The sequence below is a fragment of the Eublepharis macularius genome, chromosome 1 (assembly GCF_028583425.1).
Source record: "Eublepharis macularius isolate TG4126 chromosome 1, MPM_Emac_v1.0, whole genome shotgun sequence".
Lineage (NCBI taxonomy): Eukaryota > Metazoa > Chordata > Lepidosauria > Squamata > Eublepharidae > Eublepharis > Eublepharis macularius.
Window position 1 is genome coordinate 141,155,741 of NC_072790.1, and position 23,241 is coordinate 141,178,981.

The following is a 23,241-nucleotide window of genomic DNA, read 5'->3' on the forward strand; positions in this document are numbered from 1 at the left end:
ATATAGTATCGATAGAAGACCTGGCCAAATAAGATCTTGAAAGTTCATCCTTGATAAAACCAATGTCTGTCAAATACAAGTTACATGAAGCTGACATTTCCTTCTATTTGCCGAGACCAATAAGAATGGCAAATGTCACCCTGTTGCAGTAGTTGTTCTTGTTCACTAACTGGGAGATGACGTTTGATAGGCAGCATCATAGAGAGACAAGTAAATGATTGCCATCCATAAAATCTTGAACAGCTAAGCTTCTTAACAAGTATAAGCACTTGAAAGCTACGAAGAAATAATGTCACTTGCCTGCCTACAACCAAAGAAAGTAAAGTCACCCCTTAGATCAATCTCCATACACTCTTTCAATATAATAAGTCTCCTTAATAAAGAAAATTCAAGAAGCCTCAAACTTGCTCTACTGATACTGGTGTCCTTTGAAGATGTACTGGGCATGAAGGGAAATAAATTATAAGATAATTTTGAATTTAATTAGGAAAAGCTGTTGTACATAATGCAAAGAAAATGCCATATTTATTTTTTTTTCATTGCCAGCATCCCACTAATTAAAAATGACATCCATCAATTAATAAAAGGTGGTATTTTATTAGTTACCAAATTAAAACTTGCAACACTAGTGGGAATGCATCATTTTAATTAAGAACAGTGTTTTGTTAGACAGGAAATAATGTCCTAATAGCTGTTCACCAAGGCAAAATTTATACTCTCATGTAGAAAACAAAGGTTGTTATTGTAATAAAACAATACCTTTTATTAAGACCAACCAAAATATCATAGCTCCCAGCATTGCTTTATCAAGAAGAGGAATATATTTTTCTGTTCCTCTTCCCTTTAATTTTTTTTAAAAAAATTTATTGGATGGTTAACATAACATACATAATGTTATTACATCTTACTTACCAATTATCCCTTATATATATAGTATATGCTCCCCACCCCCTCCCCTCCCCCTTTCCTCTATTGACTTCCAACAGCACTTCAACCCCCCTTTCTTGTTACAAATACTATCTCTTAGTTGTCATTTTAAACTTAATGGTAAAGATTTACATTATATCTTATCTTACTTAATAATACTCAAAAGACCATAATTGTCCTTTAACATCCCATCTTTTTTCTAAGTATTTTTTCAATTTCCCCCAGTGCTCAAAAAATTCCTTTGGATCTTGCTCTCTCAATTTCCTTGTTAATTTGTCCATTTCCGCCATATATAACACTTTTTGTATCCACTCTTCAGTTTTCGGTATTCCTTCTTTCTTCCAATATTGTGCATACAACGTTCTTGCTGCCGTTATCATATAGTACAGTATTACTCTATCTCTTCTATCAATGTCCTCTAAATGTAAGGATAACAATAACATTTCTGGATTCTTAACTACATTATTTTGGAGTATTAAAGACATTTCAGTACATATTTTAGACCAGAAGTCTCTAGCCTTATCACAAGTCCACCACATATGAAATAGAGAACCTTCATGCTCTTTACATTTCCAACACCTGTTGGATAACTGCTTGTTGGCAATGGCTAACTTTTTCAGTGTTAAATACCATCTATATATCATTTTATAGCCATTCTCTTTGATACTGGTACAAGTTGAAATTTTTAGAGTATTTTTCCACAACTGTTCCCATGCATCCATCATAATCTCATTATTACAATTTATTGCCCATTTTACCATTTGAACCTTAATCATCTCATCTTCAGTATACCATTTTAACAATAATTTATACATTTTAGAAATTATTTTATTATTATCCCCCAATAAAAGTTCTTCTAATTCTGAGTTTTTATTCCTAAAACCTGCCTTCCGTTGATCTGGTTCAAATAAGTTTTTAATTTGTCGATATTGCAGCCAACCGTATTTAAATAGTAATTCATCATTCGATTTAAGTTTCATCTCATTGTTTTCGGTTTCTAATAATTCTTTATAAGTAAGCCATTCATCTCCTTTATATTCCAAATTCGGGTTAATTACTTCTGCTGGAATAATCCACATTGGTTTCTCTTGCTCTATAATTTTTTTGTAGTTTAATCAAGTTGACAATAGATTTCTTCTCAAGTAATGATGTTGGAACATTGCGTCCATTTTATACTTGTCATACCATAAGTATGCATGCCATCCAAAAAGTTTGTTATAGCCTTCCAAATTTAACAACTTATGATTGGATAAAGACACCCATTCTTTTAGCCATACCAAACATATTGCTTCGTGGTACAGTCAAAAATCAGGTAATTGCATGACACCTCTCTCTCTTGCGTCACAAAGCACTTTCATTTTGACTCTAGGTTTCCTTCCTGCCCACACGAATTCTGATATTTTCCTCTGCCATTTTTCAAACTGTCTTTTGTCCTTAACAATTGGTATCGTTTGCATCAAAAACATAACTCTGGGTAGCACATTCATTTTGATTGTAGCAATCCAACCTAACCATGATAAATTCAATGTGTTCCATTTTATCATATCTTTTTCAATTTGAGTCCAGAGCTTTTCATAGTTGTTTTTAAACAAATCAATATTTTTACTGTCAGCTCTATTCCCAAATACTTTGTTTTTTGTACCACTTCACAATCTGTTACTTCCATCAGTTCTTGTTGCTTCTTCTTCATCTTATTTTTTGTTATTATTTTCGACTTCTTTTTATTTATATAAAAGCCTGCTAAATCTCCAAACTCTTTGATCTTATCTAGCAATCTTGGCAGAATTTGTACTGGGTCTTCAACTATAAACATCACATCATCTGCAAATGCTCTTAACTTGTATGAAGACCCCTTTAATTTAATCCCTTTTATATTCTCATCTTCTCTTATCTGCCTCAATAGTATTTCTAAGACCATTACAAATAACAGCAGCGACAGTGTACAACCTTGTCTTGTTCCTTTCCTTATTTCAAATTTCTCTGTCAGGTCATCATTAACACAGATTGCTGCTCTTTGGTTCTTATAGATTGTTTTTACAGCTTCTATAAATTCTTTGCCTAGATCCATCTTTTCCATCGATGCAAACATAAAATCCCAATTCAAGTTGTCAAAGGCTTTCTCTGCATCCACAAAAATAACCCAACTTCTTTATCTGGATGCTTGTCATAATATTCAATGGCATTTATAACCACCCTCAGATTGTCTTTTAATTGTCTGTTCAGTAAAAACCCTGCCTGATCGTCTCCTCAAAATCCATTAACCATATTTTAAGTCTTTCTGCTAGTATTCTTGCCAATATTTTATAATCATTGTTTATTAGCGAAATTGGTCTGTAGTTTTTAACATCAGTCAGTTCCTGTGACTCTTTTGGTATCACAGTAATATTTGCCTCATTCCATGTATCTGGAAGACCCTCTCCTTTCAGTATATCATTCATTACAACTCTTAAAGCTGGAGCTAGGTCTTTCTTCATTACTTTATAAAACTTCGCTGTAATCCCATCCAGCCCAGGTGCCTTACCAGTCTTTGCTGCATCTATAGCTTGTTCAATTTCTTCATCTGTTATTGGAGCATTCAGTTTCCCTTTCATGCTAGTTGATATGGTTGGTAAATCTATTCTCTACAAATATTGATCTATATTCTCTTGTGGTATTGCTTTTCTTTGAAATAATTTTGCATATTTATAAAACACTCGTTTGATTCTGTAGTGTTAATTTCTTCCCCTTCTTCAATTATTCTACTAATTATTTTCTTTTCTCTTTTTTTCTTTAATTGCCAGGCTAGATACCTTCCAGGCTTATTCGCTCCTTCAAATGATTTTTGCTGCAATGTCCTCAATTTCCATTCTAATTCTTTATTTTCCATTGCTCTTACTTGCTCCTGCAATATTTTGATTTCTTGTACTATTTATTTTCCCTTTAAAAATTTTGAACATTCAGTCTGGAAAGAGTTCTGGAAAACTTGCTCATTATTTTGTACCTCTTGTATGACCCTCATAAAAAGATAATACACTATGATTGTTTTTTATATTAATTGGCAACTTTAATGACAGTCATCTGTGAAACTGCTTCATTAGCTCCTCTTGTAGTTAATACTTTTTCCATTGATAGAGTCCTTATCAGGATAGTTTTTACAGTCCGTGCCTCTGGGCTTAACTTCCTGAAAATTATAACAATAAAACAATTTTATGCAAATAGATATTTCTCACATGTTTAAACCATTTCCCAGCTGAACAACTGGCACATGCACATGACTAATACTTGAAACAGATATTTAACAATGCCAGTACTTGTAGTGTTAACTCCATCCAAGTAAAAACACTTTCTTTCGGGCTAGTTTGCCACCTGTGGGATGAGTTGCCACCAATATGCAGATGACACACAGCTCTATCTCATGTTACCACCAGATCCCAGAGAGGGTATGGAAACTGAGAATAGGTGCATAGAGGTAGTTTTAGAGTGGACGAGGGCTAACAAGCTGATACTTAATCCTGACAAAACCGAGGTGCTACTAGTAGACATGGGCACGAACCACGAAAAAACTGAACCATGTGGTTCATGGCATTTTCATGAACCAGGAACCACAAACTCCCACGAACTGGGGCAAGTTCATGAACCAGTTCATGGTTTGTGATTCATGGGGTTTAAATGGCCCTTTGGCATTTAAACCCCCAGATTAGGTGGCAGGTGGCAGGGGAGGATCCCCCCCACCGCATGCCAGCTGATAGTTTAAAGGGACCTGCTGCTTGAGCGGGCCCTTTAAATGGCCCAAAGCCCACAAACCCCAGTGGATATTTGAGGGGAGTGAAGGGATGAACTGGCACAGAGGCTGGCAATTTTTAAAATCTTTCTCCCTCTGCTGCTCTGAACAATAGCTGGCAACAGAGAGAATTGTTTGGAGATTGCCCGCCAGAAGCAGGCACATGATAAGCCTAGGCCAGACTCTCCATGGCTACAATTGTTCTTTCATCAAACAGCTTACCTTTGAAGAATTTTTTTAGTTCAAAACATGTTAAGAATCTTTAGTGAGTAAACCTTAATCACATAGAAATCTTTCACTAATTCCAACATCCTCTTTACACAACATTTTTCACTGTCCAAACGGTTTTCTCTCTTTGTGTCTCATAATAGTTTCATTAAAACTGAGTGCAGCTGCAACCAGAGGGACAGATTGTGGGCAGCCACAAGCTGAATTTAGCCATGAGTTGATACATGTGAATTACTGATACAATACATTTAATATCGTGTAAAAATAAAATAAAATGAACCAACCACAACTGGATGGTAGAGGGATGCATCTTCCAGAGTTAAAGGCACAGTAATAATTTCTTGTTGGGCAAAGGTAGTTACATTGCATTTTTCATCTTCAGCTCTATAAGGCAAATCCAGAAAAATGTTAAGAACACTGAAAAATATTGTAAGTAACCTGATTAATCGCTGGCCTTGATATTTTCTCCCCTTGAAGTCAACTAGGTGACTCCAATTGGTGCAAAATGCTACACCTTGATTATTATCAGGAGCTGGGTGAAACATGCCTATTGTTCTCATTCTGCAGTCTCTCCATTGGATACCCATCAGCTACTAGGATTAATTCAAGGTTTTGACTTTTGCATACAAAACCCTTCATGGCCTTGGTCCCTCATATTTGTAGGACTACCTCTCTTCCTATGCCCCACCACAGCAGCTTTGTTCATCTGAACAGGGGCTTCTGCAGGTACCACCCTGCACATGGGCAAAATCAATAATTGCCTGTACATTTACACTCTCTATTGTACTTCGCACCTTAATGAATGGCAGGCCTGATGAAGTTAGGAGGGCTCCAACTCTCCTGGCCTTCCACAAACAATGCAAAACTGAATTATTCAGAAGAGCTTTTTTACATAGCTAGGAGGGCTATGCAGTATGGAAATGGTTCAGAGAACTGCACTGGTAAAAGTACAGGAACTGTGGATTATACTGCTATATACCTACTGGGCAGCATCTACAGCATTTAATATGCCATGTTTAGTTGCTTACATTTTGTTTCAGCATTATTTTCAGCTTTGTATCAGATTTCTGCTGTATTCAAATTTCTGTAATCCATAATTTACTGCATTGTTTATTGAATGTCCCAGTCATTGATCATATTGGCACATTGTATAATCTGCCTTGAGTCTCAGGGAGAAAGACAGACTATAAATAACTTAAATAAATAAATTTGCAAAGAGAGTGTGGCCTTTTCCTCCTGTTCTTCTCCCAAGAGCACTTATGCTTCCCAGGTCTGTTTGTGTACAGCACCAAGTAATCTAATCAAGTCTGCAGTACATTCAGTATTCCATGCTAAGGCTCCAGAAGACAGAGACTATTACACCATGCCCTTTACATTGTACTGAATCTGCGGAATGATGAAGAATGGTTGAGAATGTGAATGTTTGCACATTGCTATTTTATTGGCCCTAACAAAAAGTATTAGATGACCCTCATTTTCAAAGACTGAAAGAAATTACAGGTTAACAAAATACAAAATGGTTGTGATGGTGGAATATATTTGGATTTTGCATTCTAGAGCTCCCATTTTCGTATTGCATGCCTGGAGTCGAAAATATTCACTCCTAAAGTAAAAGGGGATTCAGAATAACTATCCTGAGTATCCTGCAGGGTGTTTTTCTCTACCTCAGTAACAATGATCAGAGAGTGAAGTTCTGTATCTATTCAGGTGATGGCTCAGAAACTCCCATTTACGCATACTTTTGTGTATGAGCCCTCAGAGCTGTGTTTCTCTACCATCTTAATAAAGTTAGGAGAAAAATGCACTTTGTCCACCACTAGGTTTGGTAAGATCAAAAACAGAATGATAGAAAGTCACTATGGATCAAAAATCCTTACCTTTCACCAACAACTTTATTTGTATGTTGCTTCAACATCCCTTTCTTTTCCTTTGAACCTTTGTACATTTTGGAGGAGACCTTATGATTCATCTCCTGCTGCTTACTGCCTACTAAGGATGGAAATGTGTTCTCTTCCATTATTTTTATGTTGTGATTCATCCCAGATTGTTCATGCCGATTTGGAAACAGATATTCCATCTTAGGATAATGAAACAAACAGTGTAAGTCTTAAAAAATAATGCATGCCATTTTGAGACCACTCAGAATTATTAAAAACAATTCTATCATGAAATTCAGCACAGTCCTGTTTACTATCATAACCCTGTTTACTGTAAAAGCTCAAATACATAACTAGATATTATAACTGATGGTTTATACGGGAAACATTTTATGTCAACATCCATTAGCAGTGAGCATATCACGCATTGAATCCTGTCTAATCAGCCTGTTCTCAAAATGCATCTATCAAGATCTTACCAATTCAGTTTCCTAGACAGAAATGTAGGAGGAAGCATCATCTATGTGAAGAATTATGTTTGTTTATGAACAAATAAAGCTTTTTTTTACCAATTTAGGATGGTACTATTGCTGTTCCTGGAGAATAGTGGCCTGAGCCACAGTCACACATGCCTTTGTAGTATCTGCAACATGCTCTATACAAGGCTACCTTTGAAGACACCCAGAAGCTTTCAGTGGCTGGAATACAGCATCCAAATGCTGCCAGGGTCACGCCACAAAGAACATGTTACAGCTATTTTGTACCCTCTGCTTTTAATAAATTTATCACTTTAGTATGAAGTGCACTTTCTGACATTAAATCCCTAAATGACTTGGGTTCAAGTACCTGGAGGATCTCTACCTGCGTATTTCTGTGCTTTGAGGTTGGCCAACGGGGATCTACAGAAAGATTCTGCACTTTTCAAGGTATGTTAGGCAGGGATCTATGCAAAGGCCTTGTTAGTAGGTACTCCTAAACTCTGAAACTATCTTCTCTAACAGCTTCATTTTACCCCAGAATTACAGGTCTTCTGATGGGCTTTAAACACTCATGTGTTCTGGAAGGCCTTTGGATAGGTTTAATTTTATCCGTGGGTTTTAGAGTATTTTTTTAGCTTTTATGCTGTTCACTGATATTTTATGCAATAATGCACGTTTTAATAATTCTAAGCTTTCTTGAGCATATTTTATACACAGATAGATATAAATTATCTAATTAATCTATATATAATCTATGTACTAATTACCTAAATAAATAAATAAATAAATAAATTAAATAAATAAATAAAGCTGTTTATATAGTGAAATAGTTCAAAAGTTCCTAGTAATTTCAGTGACAATAGTAGCTTTAGATGTTTCCAAAATGAAACATTAAAAATGACAGCCTCTACTGCTTTGGATTGAAGTTTGTATTTTAAAATGACACAGACAGAGAGGAAAAAGGGAAACAGTGATCTGGAATCTGCTCCTAAAGTGACAGCTACACTTTGCTTTCATGATAAACCCTGTTCTTTATACTGATAAATATCACCAGAAATCTCGCATCTTTATACAAGGGACAGCAAAAGAAGATAATGCCCCAGATCTTCAATTTTATTATACATTTTAATAATTCTAAAACACAGACTGTCAACTTTTTGTTGTAGCATTGCACATCTAAGTATGCTGAATAGTCTTGTGTAGTGGTTAGAGTGCTGGACCCAGGTTCGAATGCTCATTCCGCCAGAGAAACTTGCTGGGTGACCTTGGGCCAGTCGCACAAAATCTAACCGATCTCACAGGATTGTTGTGAAAATACAATGGATGAGAAAATAATGTAAGCCATTTGGGTCCCCATTGGGGAGAAAGACTGTGTATAAATGAAGTAAATAAATAAGTTTAAAGAAGTAACTTAGACAAAGGTCTTCTCAGGGTGGAGTGAGTAAGGATCGAACTATAAATGATATTGAAAGATCTTTGACTGATTTACTCATAATTTTTAAAAATAAATTGCAACAATGAGGGGATTCAGATTGAGGCTGTGGTGTGGGGTACCCTTGTACTCACTGATCAAAACTGACCCCCCCCCTTCCCCCAAAATATATACATTCTTGTTAATCCTTGAAGGGAAAAAAAAGCAGAAATGTAAGGATGTTAGTCTTTTCTCTCTTCCAGAACTAATTACAGCATAGGTGTGTGTGTGTGGGGGGGGGTTGCTTTTAAATGACAAAACTGCACGGGTGAGTGAGTGTTAAACCCATTCTCCCTCTTATTCAAGGACTCTGGTCTGAGTTTCCCCCCTGGACTGCCATTTACCTATAAAAATTGTTGGACAGCTCTGCTCACTAATCTAGCATCCCTTTTAGCTGTGCTCCAAGTCAAATTCCAACAGATACTTTTGTGGGAACTTGAACATGAGAAGCTCCTTTATATTGTTAGGCTATTGGCTCATCTAGCACCATTTGGTTTGCCACTCTGAAAGCAATTTTCCAGGATTTTAGAGAGAAAGGCTTTACTCAGCACCTGCTTCTTGAGATTCTTTGAATTGGAGATATCAGGAATAGAACCTAGGACCTCCTGATTGCAAAGTACTCTACCACTGAGTCACATCTCCTCCTAAATAGCACAGATCTCTCTTGCCCAACTGAGCATATGGTCATCTTCAAATAATGGATGATCTTAAAGTAAGTAGTACATAATAGTGTACATTTAATCATCTAAATGTTTTGGCAATCAAGACAGAAAAAGGAATTATTAAGAGTAGCATATATGAAAAGCAACTGATGGTTGACACACCTACAATGCCCTCCCAACACATCAGTAGATCCTAACCTGGTATTTAGGATACACCTAGCCTCTGGAGATGTCAGGCTTTGGGACACCCACAAGCACCAGGTTAGCTCCCCTGACCGTTTTACTTAGTATCAGTAGCTGCTAATGCTATTGTCTTCCAGAAATTGGAAAACTCACATATTGGTACTTATGTCTACCACTATTGGCAGAAACATTTCATAATCAACTATGCACTGCTGGACACAGCTTTAGTTTAAGTGTTAATGTTCTATGGAGGCTTTGCCAGCCCATAACAAATAACGAGAATAAAACACTATGATAACCCATTCCGAGCCAAGAACCTTTTCATTTCTCTCTTTGTGTCACAGAATGTAAGGAAGGAATGAAAAACAAAAAATAAAATTTTAGACATGTAGAACTATCAGCATTCAGCACAAATAAAGAAATAAGACTTTGTTTCAGGATGAAAATGTTTATAGAGTTAGATTTTTCTCAGCTTTCCCTTTTCAGCAGCCCCCAGAAAAGTTGATACTGGGAATCAGAAGAACTTTGCGGAAAAAAAATACCACAAAGCAAGGAGGGGAACAGTGAAGAGGGGAATCTGGCAAAATTGACTCTGTTCTTGCATGAGCAGAAAGCTTGTTCTGTTGAACTTTCTTTGCTAGCCAAAGAGGGGCTGGGGCAATTTTGCCAGATTTCCCTTTCCTCTCTGCAGCCTCCCAGTAACATGGGGCCATGAGTTTAGACTCTCCGTTTTTGAAGGGCAAAAGGGGGCTGCAGCAGGGGCGGAGAGTGGCTAGACGCCCTATTGAGATCTTGGGCCTCAACTCATTGTATGTTGGTAATGATTTCTTTAAGCTCTTCAAATAAATGATAAGAGTGACTACTAACCAGATCATGGACACTCTGCTCTGTTCTGACACCTGAAAACTGGCCATTTTTTTCAAGCATCCTATTCCAAGCAGAAACAGAAAAACAAATTTAGAAACTCCTGAAACATAGCAGGCATTATCTGCAGCTACTTTGGAGAAAGCCTAAGCAAATCTACTCAGAAGTAAATCTCATATTATTCAATGGAGGTTGCCCCCAGGAAAGCAAGACTGCAGGCTATATTTCCACATGAGCCATCTGAAAAGAAGAAATAGAGGAAAAAGAGAGACTGGTAACCAGGGCCTAGGACTAGGCTTCCCAGTTGCCCACCAGTGGTGGACAACCTCTCAGGAGTTTGCCCCATTATCCACCGATCACTGTTAATCAGTGGCAACCTCCCCAGCAATTACCCGCTACCAGCAGGCAACCTGGGAAAGTGCGCACTCCCGGTGGGGTGTTGTGATGTCACTTCCCAAAATGACGTTGTTGTACTAGCTGCAGGCACGCTCCCAAGCTTTGCTGGCCCCAAATGGGCTAAATTTGCATTGCGCAAAGCATGAAAGCACACTTATGGCTGGCATGATGAAGGCACTTCCCAGAAGTCATCACACAACTATAATATTCTTTTGGGTGACATTTTTGACTAAATATGGTGTGGCTATATTAGTACTGGGTTTTAGATTTTACATTGGTTGATTTTATTGTAGTGTAAGTTACCTCAAGGACCTATTGGGTCAAAAATGGCATGATATCAACAATTGAACTAAAATAAATAATAGATAACTCAGAAGTTAAGTCTGACTGACTTAGGTGGTGTTTATTCCGATTCCTCTTGTGCCATAAGGAAATATGGGATGTAAGTTTTTAAAATAAATAAATAAATGTGTGCAAGACTGTAGCCTTCAATAGTTCTGCTAAAAGTTCACTTTTCATAAATAAGTAATTCCTGAAAACTTAAATGTTTCAATGTGATCCTCTAGGTTCAGCTACACTATAATAACTGTCATCTTTGCCAGTGAAGTGCTTTGAGCACTGGACTGGAAAAGCCCCTTATGAACTTGTATATTTAACCTCAACAACAGTAGTAAAAGCAGCAGCAGCAAGAAAAATGCAACATCATACAAGCGACCTCTAATTTATATCAAGTTGCTATCATGCACTTTTCTGCATATGACCTACCTTTTGGATGATACCATATTAACAAGGGAAAAATAATGCATGTGGTGCAAGTAATGAAGATGCTGTTTATATCTCCTGTTTCTTTTGCACGGTTTGCTCTGTCAATAAAAAAGCATGACTTTATTTGCATTAAATGCTCAGAGCCCTGTATATATGAGTATATATGTGTGTATATATATATGTACTAATTTTTATGTACTGATTTTTCTGTTAATTCTCAGAGTGGGGGCTACCAGGTCTTCCCATTTGTACAGTGATGTACCTGTTAAAAGCAGGATGTATAAATGCTGGGATGCACTAAAAGAATGGGTCTGTACACCCTGGACCCAGATTGAAAGTCATTTTAGGGCTGCGATCTGTTCTAGTACTACAGATAATACAATTTGAGAGCCAGTGTGATGTAGGGATTAGAATGCTGGAATCTTCTTCTGCCATGGAAGCTTGCTGGATGACCTTGAGCTAGTCACCCACTCTTAGCCTAACCTACCTCACAAGGTTGTTGGGGGATAAAATGGAGACGAAGAGAATTATACAAACTACTCTGGGTTCCCATTAGGGAGAAAGACATGGAATAAATGAAGCAAATAAAGAAAGATAACCAAAGAGAAATTACCTCCTTCTTGGGCAGAGGAGACAGAGAGGAGCAGTTTGAAAAAAATTAGGAGAAGCTCAGTGAGTGGAGCAATAGAGGCACAGCCATTGGCTGCACCCAAAGGGCCCTGGGTTTCAATTTTTTTTTTACAGAAATCAACTCAGTGAGCAGCATAAAGTAAACCATCATAGTTTAGTCTCTAATCTGCAAAGTGGGGATAATAAATACTGGATAAGCTAAAAGACAAAGATTACTAAGATAATGAATGTAAAATGGCTACTCAAAAAAGACCACATCCATATGTCCACAGAACAATTTGTGTTCAATGGTACATAAGCCTATTTTACAAGACTATTTAAAATTATTAATCTTAACAATATCATCAAGTCCTGGTGTTGGAGCGTGCCTTCATGTCATAGCTCACTTATGGTGACCCCTGGTGGGGTTTTCATGGCAAGAGATTAACAGAGATGGTTTGCCGTTGCCTGCCTATGCAGCCCAGGTCTTAGATAGAGGTCTCTCATCCAATTACTAACCAAGGCTGACCCTGAAATTATTGCATTAATGCATGATTAAATAAGCAGCTCAATAAGGAAAAACTATTGTTAATTATTTAATGAAAATGACGGACAGTGGGTTTTGTTGGCAGCCGCCCCCCTCCATGCGGTCTCACGGAGGCAGTCAGCTGGCTGCCTCCCTTCTAGGGGGCAGAGGGGTCTGGCCACCACCTGGCAGCACTCCCCATCTGCCTACCCACATGCCCCAACAGGTGGCCACCGCGTATGGACAGTGGATTTTGTCGGTGGCCACCCCCTCTGTGCAGGCTCGGGGAGGCAATCGCTGGCCGCCTCCCACTCGGGAACCGAAGGAAGCCCTCAACACCTATCTGGGTGGATTGAGGGATGCCTCCCCTATAACCCATGGGCCAGCTGTGGTGGGCAGCAGGAGTCAGTGCAGGACCATGTCCCATGTAGGGGGATTGTGGCCCTCTTAGGCATTGGGCCTGTGTAGGCTGCGGCCGCCGACAAAACCCATGGTCCAGCCATAGCAGGCAGCAGGAGTGACTGGTACAACACCACTGAACATGATCAACATAGCATCAGGCCCCCCACTGCCCTACAAGACGCAGCCACCGACAAAACCCATGGTCCGGCCATGGTGACAGTGATGGAGGCCCTCCCCAACCAACCAGGAGGGACAGGATTCAGCACCAGGATGGGAATCCTGATTGTTGCATGCAGCAGCAGAACCTATGGGCTGGCCGTGGTGGTGTGGGAGGGCCATTGTAAGTCCCACAGATACTGGGGCTCTCCCACCATCCTGTACAGCTTCATGAGCAAACCATCCCTCATGCTGAGCAGAAGCTGCCACATGGGCCCTGTGCCTACTTCTAGACTCTTGAGGCTAGCCTAATGTGTTCCTTGGCTGAAGGCTTGCAGCATCGTCGGTAACACTGACGGAACACTGACATCACTCCCCCTCCGACTGTGGCAGCATAGACGGAATCCCTTCCCCCGGTGCAGAGGAGACAGCAGGTCCTTTGGATTGACGATGGAAGGATGCAGCCGCAGACAGCACCCATCCACTGGCCATGGCGGTGTGGACGGAACCCCTTCCCCCCGGTGCAGAGGAGACAGCAGGTCCCATAAATCGGTGTCCCTCCCTCCGTGTTCTACAATTTTATGTCCAAAGGGTTCCCTCGTGTTGAGGAGGAGCAGTAGTTATGGACATCATCCACCTGCTGGCTGTGGCGGCAACGATGCAACCCCATCCCCATGGGTCAGGGTGGAGGAATATACCAGGTACCATGAGAGGGAACACACACACCGTCCTGCACAGCTATATGTGCAACACTGTCCCTTGTACCGAGCAGTGGTAGCATCACCAACCTGCTGGCCGTGGCAGCAAGGAAGGAACCCCTTTTTCCCCTGGCGGGGAGGAGACAGTAGGTCCCATCAGGGATCGTAGTAGGGTGCAGCCACTGACATCACCCACTTGCAAGCCGTGGTGGCAAGGATGGAACCCCTCTCCCCCAGTCTGAGGGTGAGAGACCAAGTCCAATGGATTGGGGCAAGTTGCTCTCAGAAGGGACAGAGACAACAATCCCCGTTGAGTGGGAGTCATAACCTACTACACACAGACATCCGACCTGAGAAGGGAGGACAGTTGCACAAAATAAAGAGATATCAGTCCCCAAGCATCAGGCCATTACTGGAATGGCATTGTGCCACACAGGGGTCTTTCAGAACGGTCTGGAAGTACAGTCATAGTGGGAGACTGAAAAAGGGGACCGGTAGCTATGGGGATATGAGGAGTACTGGCCATGCTGTGGAGTTGGGCCTGGAAGACGGAGTGAGGGGTGGACTGTGGGCAGGGACAGAACCAAGGGGAGGAGATGTTGGGTGAGGGAGGTTGCTCCAAACCCACGCCATTTCTCCTCCTGAAATCCATAGAGCCCTACCTCCCTATGGACAGAAAGACCTGACGTGAGCAGGCAGGACAGGTGCGCCAAATAAAAAAGAGCAGAACGATAAATTCAAAAAGAAAGAAGGTGACCCCTCAGCTGAGGTGGCCACTTGGCTTGGCCCCAGAGCCTGGCTGTGGCCCTGAGACCAGGGGGGTAGAGCCCGACCTCCTCACATACAGAGAGGCCTGACCTGAACAAGCAGGACAGGTGCGCCAAATAAAAAGAGCAGAACGATAAATGGAAAAAGAAAGAAGAAGGTGACCCCTCAGCAGAGGTGGCCACTTGGCTTGGCCCCAGAGCCTGGCAGTAGCCCTGAGACTAGGAGGGTAGAGCCCTACCTCCCCACGCACAGAGACATCTGACCTGAGCAAGCAGGACAGCTGCACAAAATATATAATTAATAGTTAAACCCAGAAGGGTAGGTAGGTAGGTAGGCCTCAGTCAAGCTAAGCCCAAGGCCAGAGCCAAGAAATGGCCCAGGCCCTGGCTGGGACAGGGGTGGGGTGGAGGAAAGAAGGCACCCTTCCCAGCAAAGCCAAGACTCAGGCAGAAGAGGCTTTTCAGTCTCTCTAGCTAGCAGCCGCCAAGCTCACTAATCCACTCTCCCTCTCTCTCCCTCTCCCTCCAATGCCAGCAACAGTTCACTCCTCTCTCTCCCACTGTCTGCTGAAACTGAAAGCAGGAGGCAAAAAGCTGTGTCTTATATAGCAAAAAGGTCCCATAGAGCAGAACAGGAGCTCTCTGGTTGACAGTCAGAGCTGCCTAACAGGTTTTGGAGGGATGAGATTGGAGTTCCCATGGCTACAGAAGGCCCATCTCCTCCCTGCTCTTGGCTCCCATGTAACAGACTGGGAGCTCCACGGTTGGAAGGGAGACCTGCCTATCAAGCTTAGCTGGGCTAAGACTGGAGTCTCCACAGCAACTGAAAGTCTGCAGACATTCCAGACCTCCGTTGCCTGGGAAATCAATGGATGGGCACAAGCCTGTCTGTGCTCACGAACCGCTCCGAACTGCACAAACCGGGCCTAAAAAAGTCGTGGGGTTCGTTAACACGCAGTCACATGAACCATGTGTTAACAAACCACGAATTGGCCCAGTTCGTGCGTTTTTTTGGTTTGTAATTTGATTTGTGCCAACCTCTACCCGGGAGTGCTCTCAGGCTTATTTGGGGACCTAAATCAGCCTGGTACGAAGTCCAGGAGCACTCCCATGGCCTGCAGGATAACATTACTCCTGAAAGTGATATTACTGTATGGCTCGGTAAGTGCCAGGTTCCACCAGGAGGGTAAGGGGACCTGGCAATCCTATGCAAAGCACAGAAGCACTCTTGTGGCCAGCATGATGACATCACTTCTGGAAGTGACATTGTCACACCTGGTTGAGAGTGTGTGCACTGCACACTCGCCCAGGTTGTCTGCTTGTGGCAGGTGGTCACCAGGTGGCTTGCCACATCCCACCAATTGCCAGTGATTGGCAAACGGAGGGGCAAACTGCCAAGAGTTTGTGCATCTGGGAACCCTACATTATCGTGAGGAAAAAAATTGAGGGTAAACTGTAGCTCATGCTTGAGAATATTTATAGAAATCTATTTCTTAGTATTTATGTATCTATTGTCCAGATCTTGTGAGACGTGCTGGAGCCAATCAGAGGCAGTGTTAAAGCAGCAAACTCAAGCTACTTTCTGAACTGCTGGACCTCCTGAGTAGACATGGGCACGAACCGCATTACGAACCAAAAAAACCCACGAACTGCCAGATTGTCTGTTTGCAATCCAGCGGTTCGTGAGGGTCCATGGCCAACGAATCAGTATTTGTTGGAAGCCCGGTTTGTTGCGTTCACCCATGGTTTGTGAAGCCAGACAGTCACCACGAACCAGTTCAGTAACTGGAAATGTTCATTATGGTTCGTTTGTTCATGGTTCGTCGGTGGCACCGAACCACAAACCACAGGTTCATTAATTTTTTTTGGTTCGTGCCCATGTCTACTCCTGAGTATGTATCAAGAACTACCAGTCCCAGAGTTCCTTTTGAACAGGGCAGAGAGAAGGGCACTTGCTGGGAAGAGCAAAGCAAAGTACCATGAGACAGTGGAAGCAAATGCTGCTGCTTCTTCTGGTAGAATGTGCAGGACTAAAATATATGTGTCTAATTCACTCACAGTTGCAAACACACACACACTCCATTCTGCCATGTCTGGTGGTGGCTATAAATACAAATCAGGAGGCCAGAAATGTAAGGAAGTAAAAGAAAAGGAACAAAAAAGAAGCTAAAGAAAGCTAATCTATGCTCCAATTTTTCAAATCAAACAAGGCCTTTCTGCAGCCAGACAACAGAACAGTAACTAGAGAACCTGAAGAACAAAATCAAGATGAAGACAATTTCAATATAGAGATTGAGCCTGCGGGCAACTAAATTTCAGAGAAGAGTGCATAGTGGTACAGATCCTTTGCAGTCTGCCAGTAGGGTAGCCAGGTTTGGGTTGAGAAATTCCTGGAGATTTGGGAGGTAGGGCATGGAGAGGGTGGGGTTTGGGGAAGGGCCTCAGTGGGGTTTAATGCCATAGAGTACACCACTCAAAGCCGCCATTTTCTCCAGGGAACTGATCTCTGTCACCTGAAGGTCAGGGGATCTCCAGCTACCATCTGGAGGCTGGTTATCCTAACTGCCTGTGACTGGCAGAAACTCAAAAAAGTTTTGGCAAAGTAGTACGCAGCAAAAATTGCAAAATGGAGCACCTATTCATCTTCTTTATTGAGTGTGAATTTGCAAGAGGAATTATCTTTGGTGGGCTAGTTAATGATTTTGAAATTAAAATGGCCAGGAAAAGAAAGCTTTAAGTTAATTGGCCTGATCTTTGCAGCCACATTGGTCTATTAGAATTTTTTTAAAAACTGACAGGTTAATCACTTTTTATAGACCAAAGAGTTACAAAACAGTTTGCAAACTTGTAGGACTCTCAGGCTGGGAGTTATTATTAAACAAGAGTGACAAAAGGGGGCATTTTTCAGACATGGAACATGTAATAGTAATTTCATAAGTAAAACAAACTTTTTGCATGATTCATGAGAGTGTATGCATGGGTTAGGGGTAGGCTTACCATTTGCCTATTTATGGCAGGCAATCTCCAGACAATTTTCTTTGAGCAGCTACAGGAGCAAAATAAATAAAAATAAGGCTCTGGCCTAATTACCAACTACAATGGTAGCTTTAGGAAGTTCCAGAAACTCTATGATAAAAGCACAGAGTTATACCATAGAGGCCTGCAATTCCTAGAGTTACCCATTATCACTTCTGGCTTGTACCTAGGGTTGCCCGGTCCCCTCAACCTCCCAGCAGGAGGTTGGAGGCCTGGCACTTACCTGGCATGATCCTCTCTGGCCTGCGTGATGACATCACTTCCGGGAAGTGTATTGGGTTGAATCTGGTCATTGTGGAGTGCAGGATTGCTCCCGTGCTCCACAGCGGCTGGATTCGGACCTGATTCAGGCCGAATCGGGCTGCTGAGGAGTGCAGGAGCGCTCCTGCGCTCTGCAGTGGCCAGATTTGGCTCAATTCGGGCTCCTGCACACTGCAATGGCCTGAATCGGGCTGCTGTGGTGCGCAGGAGTGTGCCACCCGAGCACACCCGGGAAGTGGCATTCCCACCCCCCCGCTGGCCAGGTAAGTGGGGGGTGGGGTGGAGGATCCCCCACCCCTGGCAGGGGACTGGCAATCCTACTTCTACCCAGAACTTATGTTGGCCAGAGCCTTATTTTTATTTATTCCCCCACCCCACCTCGTTGAGGGACTATTGCTCAATGCTTATAATTTTACACTTATAATTTATTGTAATGTTGCAGACTAGACATATGAGAGCAACTAGTCTGAAAAATCAGAACTGTTAAGTTAGATGAGCTCATCAAAGAGTGAGACCCACCACTTACTTGACTTTGTAGTTCTCTAATCAAGTTAAGCAAAAAAGACTTGTCAGTCTCAGTAGTAGGAAGTAGCTGATGGCACAGTAGCCTAGCCTCATTGTGTGTGGGCTCTTTATACCAATCTTCATTACTATTACCATAATAAAGGTGGCACTTCCCTTTCTCCCCTTCAAATCTTGGCTTGGTCTTGATATTGTGACACTTTGGCTTCGCTTCCAGACTTAATATAATGTCAAAACCTCCACCCCTTCCCCCATAACTTTCCTTTGGAGACTGAGGGATGGGGGCAGGATGATGCAAACCTGATAAAGATCAGCTGAAGGGACTTACCACCTGCTGAGTCCTCGATGGTTGCTCCCCATGCTTCTTCTGCACTTCAGAAAGCCATGAGCACAACAGCTGTGGGAAAAATGCAACATCTTCAACTTTAACAGGGAATTAGCAGAACCCAAAATAAATTCTGCCTTTCTTCAAGCCTCAATCTGGGGAGGCAGAAAAGGAAGAGAGAGAGAGAGAGAGAGAGAGAGAGAGAGAGTGTCAAGCAAGTTGTGACTTTAAAAAAGAACTTTTAAGTCATACTTTAAAATCACTGCAAACTACCAAAACAATCAGCAAAGATACAATAAAGATAAATGGCTAACTAGTGTTGTAGTAAAATTAAAGACAGTTAAGAACTTTTAAAAATCAACAAGAAATAAATTGTATTTATTAATATTTGAACATATGCATACGGATGACAGAGGATGGACTTATTTTTAGATATTTAAAACATTTTATGGATACTTATGTGTAGATTTTTCAGCATTGTTGTCATACTTTTATTTTAATTTGTATGAGGTTTGCTTTAATTCTTTTTTTTAAGATAAAAAAACAACAAAAGAAATGAACCATGTAACTTCCAATTTTCAAATTAGCAAAGCTACTGCTGTGACTTTCTCCTTAATACTGCATTTTAGCCAGAATGGTGAGTTCCATGAAAGCAGGGTAAAAGTAATTATATGCATCAGGATGGAACCTAAAATACTCAATCTGGATGAAGAGCTTCCTCATAAATCATAATCAAGTGATTAACATGGAAGTCAATGAATGCTATTTTTCCCAGTTACAGTATGTAGGATGGAATATTTGCCTATTCAAAACAGCCTGGTCCAAATAAACAAGAGATTAAACATGACAAATGTGTGTGGGGGTGAGGGGAGGCGATAGCTTCTAAAAAGGCTTAAACCTTGGTTGGACTCCAGGAATGCTAATATTGCAAGGCTGCTACCACTCTTTATTTTCAACAAGTCCTTGGTCCCTGGTGTACAGATGGTAAACTTACATGGGTACTTCAAATCTTAGAGATTGCAACTTGAATGGAGAAGGGGGTTCAGCTAAACTGTAGATTGTAATGGCAGGTATCACTGTTTAAATCTGGTTCTACCCAAATGATGTAAACAGGGGGGGGGTACAGACCAATTTTTAGAGCATCAAGAATGCATGAGTGAGAGGGGTTAGAACCCATCCTGTGGTGCTGCACATTATCCTACAACCTCTCTTCTCCAGGAACTTTTCTCTAGCTAGGGTTTCCATACAGTATTAGAGCCAAAGTGTGTGTGTGCGTGTGGGGGAGAGTACTCTGTGACTGGAGATAGGATTTAACTGCTCCCTTTCCCCATATGCTTCCTTTGGTCTAAACATTACTTCTAACCCCTGCTCCATATATGATTGAGTCTGCTGCCATAATGATAAGTATGAACTGCAAGCACTTTAATATTTAGTACTCTGTATCAATAGGGCCTTCTGAACAATCTAACTACCCAGATCAGTGGTCTTCAACACATGGGTTGGGACCCCATTCTTTTAAGAAAGATCTGCACCTGCCTACAGAATATTTCCTGCCTCTCTTTTTGCATATACACTGAGAAGTGCAGCAAGCAAGTGAAATGGCATTGCTCAGTGGTGGAGAGGATTCCTTTTTAGCACAGGCAGCCAGTTCAGACACATTCCTCCCTGTAGAAGCTCACTCTTGCATTCTATTTTCCTCACCTGACACAATCTGGTACCTACTTCCTCGTGAAGTTAGTCCTCTAGTGCTCTACATGTGAGCTAGTAGTGCAGACGCCACTCCCCATGAAAGTTCAGAGCTCTTTCTCCCCTCTACACAAAAGCCCTTCCTCTCCCCACCCCCACAATCTGGCCAGTTGACTTTCAGTGCTCCAGATACACACTTGCATTCCAAGGCACTCTCCCAAACAAAGCATATTATCCAAGAGTAGGAAGCTGCATACTGAAAACATGGCCCCTGGGCAAAGCACACTGGATGGTTGGTAGGAGCTAGCTGGTCTAGCTAGGTGAGGCCAGGTAGGGGATTGGAAGCAAGGAATAGGTTTTTTGGGGGGGGGGGAATCTCTAAACTTGCCTCTGCTGAGTTGTTTCTTACTGTACATCTCTTGGCACTCTGCATTTCCTGCCCAGGGTATCTTGATCTGCTATCCATTGTCCTGGACTTCGGTCATAACTCTGGCTTCCTTCTCTTCCTTCCATATGTCTCTTATGTTATGAGATTCTGGTATCACTTGTTTCCAGCTCAGTGGACACCATACTACCACATGGAGATAAAGGTGGCATTTTGAAGACTGAAGACCACTTACTTAGAGCATATTACAGTATTTTTGTTCTGTAGTACAACTACATATAATAACCGGGGCGGGGGTGGGAGGACAATATGCTAGATCATGAAAATGGAGTGGATAGGCTTGCCAGCCACCAGGTAAAGTCTGGAGCTCTTCTGGAATTACAAATGGTCTCCAAACAACAGAGACCAATTCCCCTGGAGAAAATGGCTGCTTTGGAGGGTGGACTCTGTGGTATCACATCTCTGCTGTGCCCCTTCCTCTCCCCAAATCCCCCCCCCCCAAGCTCCACTCCCAAAATCTCCAGAAATTCCCCAACCTGGAGTTGGCAGCCCCAAGTATGGAAGAAAGGATTCTGCCCCTCCACCCTTATGCCAATTCCTTGTTGAAATTAACTTCCCTCCTCACTGCAACTGCATTTAGGAAAAAATAAAACAACTGAAAAATCAGCCATGGATTTCCTGGCCCTGTATTTGACAAAATGAACAAACACCTCTCAGTAGATGGAATTTATTGAAAATTTCTTCTTGCCATCTCTGAAGCTTGCATTCAGCATGGTAAGGCTGAATGCTAACTTGGAAAGTGGATCCATATGGGCAGTTATATGGTTCCTTCCCACCTAATCATTGTACTTCAGCCTGGTCGGGCAATGAGTAAGTGGGAAGGACTTGTGTGAGTGGTTGACAGCCACCCAAAGGGTTATGAACATTACTGTGTTGATGGGGATGGCTTCAGGTGGGAAGCTGTGTTGGTCTGCAGTAGAAGAGCACAATTCGAGTCCAATTGCACTTTAAAGACCAGCAAGACTTCCAGGGTATGAGCTTTGGGAGGCAAAGCGCCCTTCTTCAGATACTACATCATTGTTGATTCAGGATAAAGTCACAGAAAAATGGCTCCCATGATCCTGTAGTAGCATATGAAGAGGCTCAGTGACTTAGACCACATAAAGAAGATTAAGGTTGCTTCTGCATGGAGGTTTGGCTTTGGTTAGGCATCCAAACGTGAGCAGATTTTATGGAGCATCCACATGACAATGTCCCCTAATTATTCACTTTTGAGTTTTCCTATGCTGTAGTGTAATATTTCCCAAACACAGTTTGATATGATCTTTTTGGAAAGATTGCAGTAAAAATTTATTTTATTGTACACCATGTGGACAGGAAAATGAAGGTTCTACCCACACAGGCAATATTGTCCTTGCCACAGTCCCCATGGCTGCCATTCCATCACACACACACACTCCAGCCACCAGAGGGCCTTTTAAAACAAAACCAGTAATTGCTAGATTGTTATAATATAATTGGATTGTAGCAATCTATCACCATGATCTATCAGTTCCTCTGAGATTGCAGCTTTCATTTTAAAAGAGGTCTCTTGTATTTTCCACTGTGGAGATATTGTCCTACCGTCTGAAGTTAGGGTCAGTCAGGTTTCCTTAAGTGGTACCAGGCCCATGGCGCTGTAGCTGGGATCACCAGTATTGTTCCTGGTGGACTGGTTGTTCCAGCAAGGCAGTGTTCCCAGGGCTCAGCCTAAGTAGACTGGGAGGTAATTGGGCAATTGGGCCCAGCAGCACTACAAGCAGGTGGTAGAGTTCCTGAGGCTGTGTTGGGCACTGACCACGATTAGAGATGGGCATGATCGGCATTACGATAGAAAAATACCCACGATAATGGCGTTCGCGCGATCGGGACCCGGCAGATCGGTGCCGTCCACGGCAACTGATCCAGCGTTCGGGGGGGGGGGGGCTTTACTGGGGCTTGAATGGAGCGATCGGTATCTGATCAGAGATCCAGTCACTCCGGCGCCAGTAATCTATTCCCCTGGCAACAGAGCCAGGGGAATGCCTGAGCTGAGTTTGCCCTCCTTCTGTCACCCTGGAAACCCGAATGGAAGCCCAGCTTGCCTTGATCAGCAGCGCTTCCTTCCAACCACGGAGCAGCAACACACTCACCAGTTGGGAGAAGACAGCCAGGGGAGGGAGGGGGAAGGGGGTGTTCTGTAGCCATGGGCACTCCAAACATTTTTTGCTTTTTTAA

The 23,241-nt window shown here is 42.0% G+C and overlaps 1 protein-coding gene across 3 annotated transcripts in view; it reads right to left on the minus strand.

The window, feature by feature from the left end:
• Window positions 1-629: 629 nt before the first annotated feature.
• Window positions 630-23,241, minus strand: part of LOC129343633 (uncharacterized) — a 101,011-nt gene continuing 78,399 nt past the window's right edge. For 2 of the 3 annotated variants that reach the window (XM_054999958.1, XM_054999978.1), the window contains 6 exons: window positions 18,918-18,986; window positions 11,613-11,710; window positions 10,455-10,515; window positions 6,793-6,992; window positions 5,200-5,299; window positions 630-4,087 (listed from right to left, as the gene is read on the minus strand). In XM_054999958.1, the coding sequence (XP_054855933.1) occupies window positions 4,001-4,087; window positions 5,200-5,299; window positions 6,793-6,992; window positions 10,455-10,515; window positions 11,613-11,710; window positions 18,918-18,986 (615 nt within the window). In that variant the 3' untranslated portion in view covers window positions 630-4,000. The remainder of the gene's footprint in view (window positions 4,088-5,199; window positions 5,300-6,792; window positions 6,993-10,454; window positions 10,516-11,612; window positions 11,711-18,917; window positions 18,987-23,241) is intronic. The other variant, XM_054999968.1, reaches the window with a different exon arrangement.